The 10808-nt window shown below is 38.5% G+C and overlaps 2 protein-coding genes and 1 non-coding gene across 3 annotated transcripts in view; 2 read left to right on the forward strand and 1 right to left on the reverse strand.

The window, feature by feature from the left end:
- Positions 1 to 451, forward strand: part of cunh1orf194 (chromosome unknown C1orf194 homolog) — a 2804-nt gene extending 2353 nt beyond the window's left edge. Inside the window, exon 5 of the mRNA XM_036578399.1 lies at positions 260 to 451. Coding sequence (XP_036434292.1) covers positions 260 to 330 — 71 coding nt within the window. The 3' untranslated portion in view covers positions 331 to 451. The remainder of the gene's footprint in view (positions 1 to 259) is intronic.
- A 240-nt stretch (positions 452 to 691) lies between these two features.
- Positions 692 to 1001, reverse strand: LOC118814147. Its single transcript, XR_005007707.1, has one exon.
- Positions 1002 to 2393: 1392 nt separating this feature from the next.
- On the forward strand, positions 2394 to 9233 carry zgc:195245 (uncharacterized protein LOC565483 homolog). Its single transcript, XM_036579706.1, has 5 exons — positions 2394 to 2606; positions 4248 to 4275; positions 5467 to 5611; positions 6663 to 6807; positions 9126 to 9233. Exons 1-5 carry the CDS (start codon positions 2538 to 2540, stop codon positions 9231 to 9233), a joined length of 495 nt encoding a protein of 164 aa, XP_036435599.1. The 5' UTR covers positions 2394 to 2537.
- The last annotated feature ends 1575 nt before the right edge of the window (positions 9234 to 10808 follow it).

Raw genomic sequence — 10808 nt, forward strand, 5'->3', positions numbered from 1 at the left:
ATAGACATTCATTTGTGAGGCAGCCTTTAGAGGCATTTTAAACGCTTTGGCTCTCTGGTTCCCATCACCACCAGTATGAACGACTCTGACCCGACACGTTTCTCTGTAACGCAGTATTTCACATCAAACCAAACTGAATTAACCGTTTACACGTTAACGACTAAATTACGGATAAATGATTAAAAATCTGTGGAATTCACCTTGAAGCTCCGTGAAACTGTTCCTGATAGAGTCTGATCATCTGCTCTGTTTCTTCTAGAGTCTCACCACAACGCTTCTACAAACCGAGGCTACTCCAGGAAACACGACGGCGGGTTTTATTCAGCATAAAGCACCGTTTTTACCAAAAGCAGCTATACTAGCTACTCCTCAGCTAGATATACTGTACTAACTTTACCTGTATGATACGAAAAAAAAACACTGCCGAAAAAATAAAGTAACTCACAAAGCACACTGTCGGAGTGATCACTGCGGACAGTTATAATAAGTCTGCTATCGACGGGCTCTGTGGAAATGTTCCGTTAAACGCTGAACAAAATGAATTAACATGCAAAACTAAGTTAGAGAAGTTAGTCAGCGCCGCTGCGCGGTAAACACCCCTTAAGCTAACGTTACCTAGCTAGTGTTAGCCGTCCTCCGGTTAGCCAAAGCTAAGCTTCAAGAACGCCCGCTTGGTTGTAGAAATCGTGGTGAAGATCAGAATCGCCTCAATACTCACTGGCCGCATGAAAGAAGTTTGGGAGTAGCCCCCAAAATCCCAGCGGCACTAGTATATCTGATCAACTCATCATTTCTACCCCCAGTTTCTACTGCGGGCGCCCTGAAGATTTGGGCCGACAAACGCTCACCGCCACAGCGGGCTAACGAGCGGCTTCTTATCATCTCCGAGTCGGAGCAGGACGAAACTCCGACCGGATCAAATAAGATCACGGTGTAGGTTATTAAAAAAAAACACACACACACACACATCATTCAAAACAGCCGAACACTCACACTCGTTCACCCCAGCACACACAAACGCGCATTCAAACTGAGCTCACATCCGGGAGGACGTCGCTTTATATAGCTCAGGACTCAGAAACTATCAAAGAAAATCACAGCGCCCCCATGTGGTCATTGTAGTGTATGTACAACGGGCGACTGGAAAGTGGAGGTTTACATTCCCAGTCAGTGGGGAAGTTCTGTGTTTCTCAAAACACACGGAAAGATCATTTTTAACACAGTGAAGCATGAATATACTCGCTGAAATGCCTTATTAAATGCATTTTATTACACAGCAACAGAGACAATTTAACGAGCTCTACATCTCGTTTAATACAAGCTTAACACTAAACGTCAACAGTACGCATGTCTGTTCGACTCCAGAAATTTTGGAGTCGACTCTGATTCCGAATCTAAAGGAATGAAGTCGATTCCAAGAGTCTATTACATACACATTTCAACATAGAGAAGGAGTTTCGGTGGGGTAATGAGTATAATATTTATTAAGCACATACAACAATATTAAATTATTGATGGTGTGAATGGCAGATTCTGACATGTTAATGTGATCCAACATTAGTTGACCCTCAAGAACGAAGTGTTTAATTATCAGTTAAATTACATGACATATTTGGCATTATCAAGGCGGGTTGGGGGCTGACTTTACAGGGGGGCTTTAGTTAAATTCCATCTGATTTTCCTCTGTCAACAGCTCCCAGTGAGTAGATGTTTCAGCACCAGCAGTACATTGTTAGACTGTAAATTGTTTTTTTATTACAAATTTTATATTTTATTTTGTTTTCCTCTTTGTCTGTGTAAAATCTAGCCAGCCTACTGATGTGTGCGTTGTGAAAGGGGCATTTTCCATAGAGTCACGGCAGAATATCTCATACTCTTGTATTCGGTAAACTAGCAGAATCGAGCTCAAACCTTCAGAGTCAACTCTCGATTTCCAAATGCCTGGAAACAGAGAATCAAATCTTTTTGGAATCAACACCCAGCCCTAGCTCAGGTCAATTCCACATTTTGGAAAATATGTGAAGCTTAATTTTGGCAATTATCTTAAATGTCCTTTTTCTTACAAGTATAATTTTGTTAATAGCCTACGTGTTATCGCCCAGTGGCCTGTGAAGGACTGTTGTTGACAGTCATTTTAAAGACAAAAACTGAATCAAACTGTGTTCCTTTTTTGTCCTTTACAATGGCTGTCACAGCTTTTTATCCTTTTTGTCTGACTGTAAATATGTTTTTTTATGCTCTAAGTACAACATCCTGTGTCTGCAATGTAATCTTCACAGTCAGAGCCAAAACTGTGGCCTTCTACACTCGTCTTTGGTGCGACATCTCCATATTTACCAGGGAGAATTAAAAGAGCAGGAGTTCAAGTATCTTGAGTGTTGTATTACTTCAGTTAAAAGCAGCATTTATGTCTATAGCAATTAGCTAATCTACCATCCTGTGCGCCTGGGATTGCAGAGCAAGTTAATCCTGAATGGCATAATGGGATTGTAGGGGATGTCTGCAACCATTGTTGATAGTCACTAAGGGACATCTCAATGTCTGCACCCTCACCATCCAATACAATGCTGGATACAGCAAAGAAGCAAACTACTACATGTGTGGAGGTGAGTTTATGGGGTTTCAGTGGGGAAAATGTCATGGACGGGAATTTACAGGCTACTTGTTTGGAGGCTACTTGTATGGAAAGTGAGTCCATCCTGAGAATGAATGAGTCCGTCCTCAGAATCAGCTTAACTGCACTTGTGTAGTTTCAGTTTAGAGACTGGCAGTCACAACATAGAGTATCATAGGTCAACTTTAAAGGGACATTCTGACAATTTTTCAAAATTTCTGTGTAATTCAATCCTTAAGATGTAAGCAAAGTCAGTCAGAGTGTTTTGAAGTGAGATGATGCTTTTTAGAGAAACTTCCCAGATTAGATTTTCTTTACAGCGCTGGTGATAGGAACCAGGGGTTGCACTGTCTACGGCAAATATAGATATAGCCATTGTATTTGCTGTCCACAATGATCAGTGAACCTACATGCATCTTCTGAGCTTTTAGAAGTAATTTTGATAATGGGAAAATAGTGGTAAATCTCAAACAACCACACAACCACTTGCAGGTACCTCTCTGCCATGGATGGATTTACAAAAATGCATTTTAGCCTAAAAGCTTATGTTAAATTATCATTAAAAATGTTTTGGGCGTCAGTCAACATATTTGTAACCATTTCATGTAATGACTTTCTATGAGCTTTAAGAGGCTTCAGACATCTGGTTCTTATCATCACCACTGTAAACAATTCTGACTCAGGAAGTTTCTCTAGAGCAAAGCATTTCACATCAAACCATTCTGGCTGACTGTTTACATCCTAACCATTTAATTATGCAGATTTTTTTTTTCAAATCTTGGAATTCCCCTTTAATATGATCTGCATTTTAGTATTTGAATTACTAGTTTACAGGGTAATGCTTAGACAGTCATTTTAGCTATGAAAATCTAGAAGTTGTCCAGATTATGTAATCTTTGGAAAGCTTAACTGACATCTCATTTGTTTTCATATCATCAGTGGTTTTGTCTGTGTCAATCAGATGTCCAGTCCAGTCTGATCTGAACAACACAGCAATGAATTACACATGCTGGCAGATGTAAAATTTAGTCCCTCTATTTGGCATAAAGTTGCTTCTGGGCTCTGGATAGTGTGATACCACTGGATTTACAGAGTTTACTTCCACCCTACCCCCACTTCCTTAACAAACACCCTGACAACATCCACGCCTTTAAGTCTTTACCTACAGTTAGCCACATTTCATATGCAAATTACTGCAAACAGAGCCTGCTGGGTGTCATATATTTGACCATTTCAGCATTTGAGTTGCTGTGGGGTGGGAGGTAAACAGGCATTCGAGCTAAAAGACTAAAATAGTATTCTGACCTTGTGCTTCACTCTTAGTAGATCTAGTGAGTCTAGTCCCAGCAGGTATCACCGTATTTAGAGCTTATATAATTACAGCCTTAATCCACTGATCTGATCTAGCATTTCATCAGTATAAGAGAATACTTATGATATACAGTGACTGATGAATTACAGTTTACACATACATTCACTTAACATCACGATTATAGTAGTAAATGCTTGTGTTAGGAGTGAAATAAATAACAAATCTCCCTCTCTCTCTCTCCCTCTCTCTTTCTCTCTCTCCCTCTCTCTCCCCACCCCCGCCTTTCTCTCTGTCTCATTTTCTCATTCTGGAATGCTTCAGCGACCTGGCTTTAGACACCACAAAAAAGGTATAACCCTGATTAGTTTCTAGTATTTGTTTTATTATTTCAATGTTATAACAACCAGAATAGGAAAGTAATAACAACCAGAAAAAAAGAACTCATTTTATATGTATGCCTTTTATAAACATATAGACATAAAAAAAAATAAAATAAGAATCTGTAGTAAATCCAAAACAGTGACTGTTACACTTAAGAGGCAGTGTTACCGGGAGCAGGGAGGCCTGTGGTGACCGGGCCCCCTATAATCTTTATTAGGCCCCTCATACAGATATTTACAGAATTGTACATTCACAACTCATGGAAAGATCCAGTTATCTTCTATCAGCACTATGCAGACAGCACTGACATCTGTTTATCTCCCTCTTATTCATAATGCAGATCATTCATAGTAACTGGTTTCAAATAGATCTTTCACAACCTGCAACATGATATCACTCATTGCTTATTACTTACTTAAATTTCTTATATAAAATCTTAAATAGGCACTGTAAGCATTTATGATAACATTACATGGTAGAGGGTGGTGTGGCATGCCTTGAGAACTTGTTTGAGACATAACAATAAGCAAGTAAAGAAGCAAATTTGGATAGTTCCCTAAACAGACTGTCTATAGATGCCCGAATAATTAACAACCTATCTGGTAAAACTCTGAATCTCAAATGGCTCCTCACTCCCTGTATAGTGTGCAGTGAAAGTTCTGAAATTCTGGCTTCCACACTCAAACAGTGCTCTATTGTCCAATGTGGAATTGTGCATGTGTGGCTGAATACCAAACGGCTATTTCTTAGACATATTATGCACATAGGGAGTAGGGAGCCATTTGAGATTCAACCCCGGTTAGGATTAGATTAGAACCAATGTTAGGGTTTAGGTTTAGAACCAGCGTTAGGGTTAAGATTAAATTTGGGTTGTGGTTCCAGCTAGGGTTAGAGTGAGTGTTAAATGTAGGGTTTGGGAAAGGTTATTAAATAATTAATGAAATGTAAGTTCAAGACAAGTTAGGCATTTGCAAAGTGGACTAGTGTTAGCATTGAGATCATTTTCAAAACGTACATAAAAATATATTTATTTATCTTTTAAGTGTACACAAACAGTGGAGTTATTTGATATGCTTGAATATAGATGGGCTGAACCAAATGACAATAAGCTGGTCTTTATGTTCAAAGAGTGAATGTGTCTATGTCTCTTTTCCTGTAGAGAACTATGTGTGCCAAGCATCTCTGTCTCGACAGAGCACAGAGGGCAGTGAGGAGGTCACTCAGCTTCGTAAGCTAAACGGCTCTCCCATTGAGTGTCCAAGCCACCAGAACCTCCATAAAGAACTGCTGCTTAGCCATAAGAGGTGACTAGAGGTTATCAACCCTGGAAACCGAATACAATAATCGCTATTTTACTAATGTATCCTTTTTGGCTAAAACAGAATAACACATATGGGCAAGCGTTGATCATTTGCATATGTCTTGATATTGGAATTCTTTTAATGGTCCTGCACCACACTAGATTTTCTAAAAGTGATTATGACCAATTTGGGTTAGAGAATTATTCAACAGTTAGATCCAATGGTACAGTCTGACTGGTTAAGACGTGTTCTACTCATGCTGTTAACATGATAACAGCACTCTTTTCCACAATAATATAATTCCGAATATTGGTTACTAAGTGATGGATCATACTAATTTTCTACTTTAGAACATAGAAAAACAGAAAATTGCTAAAATATTATGTAACCTGTATCCCATTTGGTCAGAGTCTGCAGAAGAGTATGACCATAGGCCTACGTCAAACTTTGAACCTGTTGCTGAGCATAAAGTAGCTCTTCGATTGGCAGCTCCTGGAAAGCAAACTGGAACTAGCCAGAAACAAACAGAATACAATTCAGCAAATGAGATTGGCTGTGAAATACTTCACAGATTGACTGAAACAAAACATTTCAGGTTAATCTGGCAAATACTGCAAAACTGAGCTGAACCTGATATTGCCTTAGCTTTATGGTTCTATAAGCAAAAGGGTACTACTTTTTTGACAGAAGGAATCGCCAGTATTAAAGCACATTTGATACAAAGTTTTGGGATTCTTTGCTTTACCTTTTTGTTTTATTTTGAGAACTGTTGTATAACAGCAGTGTAACATCACAGCAGTGATGATCTATGTAACTTGGCTTTTGCTCATGCTTGTGACCAAATCACAGCCGTAATGTTATTCATGATACCACTTCCTCTCATGTTTTATAACTTAAACAAAGCTATATGTATCATGGCATCATGGGTTGGGTGTTCATTAAAATGTTGAAGTTTTGCTAATATGTGAAAATATTCATAGAGTATGTACTGATATCTTCCTCTCCAGAGCTTATCTTATCATTTCGGGTTAATCGCAGAGTGTTATGTGTGTAGGGGTCTGTTGTTGGAGGAGAAGCCAGAGCTGCAGAGGGTTTTGGAGCAGCGCAGGTTGGAGCAGCACCGAGAGCAGGAGCTCGCCCTCCGACCTCCCTCCGACCTGGAGCAGGAGCTTCGCAAGAGACAGCAGAGACTGCAGGAGGTGCCCATCACCCTCTTACAACACTAATACACTTTACACATTCTGTTTGTTTATGTGATACATCTGGTCTCCACTTCTAATAAGCCTGATAGTGCTTTGCCTTTCTTATGCGTCCTATGCTTTGGACTAATATGCCTTGGAATAAAATTAGACCCTAATATTATTTATGTTTGCTGTAGCCAAGACTTGCTTTGCTTAGGTACACTACCAGTCAAACGTTTAGACACATCTATTCGTTGTCAGTTTACAAAGTAACGTGTTACAGTAATTTGATTACTTTTTCCTGTAATGAAATATTGTAAAGCATTACAGGTTAAATCACACTACAGGTACTAATTTAATAAAAATGACATTACTTATGTTACTCATATGTCTGTATGTGAGCATTATTAATTACATGTGATGCATTTAATGGGCCTATGTCCTATTTTTTTGTGTATTTTATCTTTTTCCTTGAGGTCCACTTACAATGTAATAATTCATAATTCATTTTTGCATGACCATTTTCCAACCTCTCTTTATCTCTCAGAATTAATCAGGCTGTCTTTTTTACTGTGCCTTTAAGACTGATATATGTAAGTGATTTGCTGCTTATTGGCTGCCTTGTATTGTGCCTCATTCAAATGGGAGTCTCAGCTGAAACATTTCTTATAACTTGTGAATGGGTGGAACTAAAGTGCTGTACAGTTGAATAGACTGATATATGTAAATAGGTTGTTTTCTGTGACATCACAAAAACAGTGAAGTGTTTTGAAACTTCAACAATGTTTACATACTACATGAAACTTTTTTATTTAAAAAAAGAGAAGTTTTTCTTTACTTGAATCCCAGAATTTTTCAGTACTTGGTGTGCCCCACTTTTGCTCGAGCTGGCATGAACTCCACAAGTTTGTGCAAAAGCCTCTGACCAGTAGGTCAAATACACCTGAGAGTCATCTGAACATGTGCTACAATGAAAGAAATAAGACTAAGCACTTAAGACTAAGTAAGACTAAAGACTACAATAATGACCTTTTTGTACAAAGGCCTCAACATGGTCAATATTACAAATTTGCTTCAATTTGAATAGTGACCAAAGAACAGTGCAGAGTTTTGAACATTTCTTCTTCATTTGAATTATCAGAACTTTTTTCAAGATGCTTCTGGATGTTTATTTCCAGGTTTAAATAAAAGAAAATACCAGATTTTCAACATGGTCTCAGACTTTTGGACCCCGCTGTACATTATCTGTGCCTGTCCTTGTACGCAATTTGCGTACGCTTGTACTACACACTACAGCTGACTGCGTAACTTTGATTTTGAATATGAGTGCAGGAAGTGCAGTAAACTTGACATCTGTGGAAGCATCTAATCATGCTAATATAAAACCGATGGAAAAAGATCTCTTTCTTGAAGAAGAGAGAATCTAAACCTCACTTCAACGGGCCCAACTCGCCTTTCATTCGGGAAGAGCTCTGTAAGCGTTACATTTTATTCATAATGATTTTATTTCGAGGCATGTGTCTTTAGACCTTCAAACAGTCAGCCGTTCATAAAAATAATAAGCTTAACTGACTGTGCCTTGTTCAAAATCTGGGGTTGTGACAGGCCATTTAAATGATGTTTACTGTGACTAGCTTTCTAAATAAAATACGGATATGACTACTGAGATTTTCCAGGAAGTAATTAGTTAAGTAATCCCATCACAGTCTGAGAGAAGTAATGAGTCATTTGTAACGTATTGCTTTTTTTAGTAACTATCTTAACACAGCTCATACAAGGGGGTTCCTTTTTAGCTGACTATTTTACTCATTTCAGAATAAAACAGAAGACATCACACTATGAAATAACAGACCTGGAATCACACACTGACTAAATTAATGAAGAAACAAAATGATCTTAGATCCTTAAAAGTATCCCGTTTTGCTTTGATGTCAACTATACGCACTCTTGCCATTCTCTCAAACAACTTCACAAGGAGCCACATAAGGGGAATGCTTTTCAACAGACTTGAAGATGTTCCAAATGCTGAGACCTTGTGTAGCACATTTAAGCATAATAATGTGAATTACATCTTTAAGATTATAAAAAATATACATTAAATCAGGAATATCTAAACCTTTGACTTGTACTCTACTTTTTTACCTATTACAAACATTTTGAAAACACCTTTAATTAAACCTTCACAAAACCTTTTTAAACCTTAATAATGTTATTGGAAATGACAGCAGCACAGATGCTATTAACTCAGATTTATTTTACTCTCTCTGTTGTAATGCTGCTATGCTTGTTGTTGTTGTTGTTTTTAACCTCAGATGTTTAATGTGTTTTTATCACAGTATGAAATGGAGGAGATAAAACGCAGAGAAGGTCGAGAAAACGTCCCCGAGTTTGTGCGGGTGAAGGAAAATCTGCGGCACATAGAAGTATCAGAACAAAATGGCTGAAAGTACAACACAGCAGGGTTGTGTACTTTCACTGGACATTTCTTATGATCTGTGTAATAACAATCCATTAAACTAATTACTGTGATAAATATACAAATGGTGTGTAGAGCTAATATAGAAATAGAGGCTAAGAACACACTTGATATTACCTGTTTAGATTGTAAAAATAGACCTGTTGCTCACAGAAATCAGTAGTTTTATTAATTCCAAAATGTATTAGCAGCGTGTGTACCTATAAATATAATGTAGCAATTTTTCTATTTTTTTTTTTTTACTTTACATAAAACAACAAAATGTTTTAACATCAAACTCTGTCTGTGTTGGTTGATTCTTTAAAAAAAGAGGTGGCAGAATGGGGATAGCAAATTCAAGTGACGTTCATTTCGTATGTACGAAAAAAAACAATAATATTTTCCTTTGGCGAGACTGTAAATCTATTTACACATAATTTCTAAAAATGATACTAACAAGAACACTCTACCTGCTTGTTTAAGGGACCATATCCCACGTTTTTCTTCTATTTTTTCCTCAAGGTCCATTTATTACATTTGCATGGTTTATGTACCAAAAACATAAACATAATTCATTTTTATATGACCTCTTCATTTCTGCATCTCTCGTTATCCCTTAGAAGTAAATGGGCTGTTTTTGTTACTGTGCCTTTAAGACTAATGTAAATATGTAAATTACCTGATATATGTTCTGATTGACTGTCCTGTATTGTGCCTCATTTCAAAGGGCAGTCCAGGCAGCCTTGTAACTGCAGTATAAATGGGCGGGGCTGTACGTATCCAGGCTGAACACGTGGATATATGCAAATGAGTTGGTTTTCATGACATCACAAAAACAATGAGTGCAAAACGGGCTGTTTTTATAGCCTATTTTGCATACAAGCCCAGAGGAGTGAAAGGTATGCTGTGAACCTATAAAGCAGCCTGTAGACCTGCATCAAACTCCTTTTCATAAAGTGAGGAAAATGACATGGTTTTCCATCATGGGCTCCTCACCAACAAACTCGTGGTGGTGTTCAGTGTTACTGTCGCTGCCTCTGCACTCACAGGTGGCTTCTCCAAACCCTGCATTACTGCAGATCCCCACGGACTCCCTACTGCCTTTCCCATGGAAATAAAGGCCGGTTTAATTAGCTCATCTTTACATGCAGGGAACGGCACGGGCAAAGAAAGCTGACCATCTGCCGGGCGAACGACACGGCCACCACTCCTCCGCCCTGGAGAAAAGAAACAAAGGAGGTGTTGAGGGCATATGGGCGAGAAACAAGGGGCTAAAGCTTAAAGTTAGCAGCACTGCAAGAAAACAACAACAACAACGAAGTTTGAGGACATAAACTGCTGCAGGTTTGGCGTTCAGCAGCGTTTGAAAGGAGCTGGCTCTGAGGGCAAAAACAATAAAGTTACTTCATTGTGTTATTGTAGACTCCATTCATCAAGCCAAAGAACTACTGACCAGCTGTCTCAGGCACTCGCCTCTTGTTTAACTCTTTTTGTCTCGGCTTTCTCCCGCTGCCTCTATTCAAACTCACCCAGATCTGTGGCCGCATTCACAAAGCCTGCGACT

Source organism: Colossoma macropomum, unplaced genomic scaffold (assembly GCF_904425465.1).
Source record: "Colossoma macropomum unplaced genomic scaffold, Colossoma_macropomum, whole genome shotgun sequence".
NCBI lineage: Eukaryota > Metazoa > Chordata > Actinopteri > Characiformes > Serrasalmidae > Colossoma > Colossoma macropomum.

Bases quoted from the DNA above. Each gene is read 5' to 3' on its own strand.
- zgc:195245 (XM_036579706.1), top strand. From the start codon at position 2,538: ATGTCTGCACCCTCACCATCCAATACAATGCTGGATACAGCAAAGAAG. The intron at 2,607-4,247 runs GTGAGTTTATGG...GGAATGCTTCAG, and splicing joins AAACTACTACATGTGTGGAG to CGACCTGGCTTTAGACACCA. The intron at 5,612-6,662 runs GTGACTAGAGGT...TTATGTGTGTAG, and splicing joins CTGCTGCTTAGCCATAAGAG to GGGTCTGTTGTTGGAGGAGA.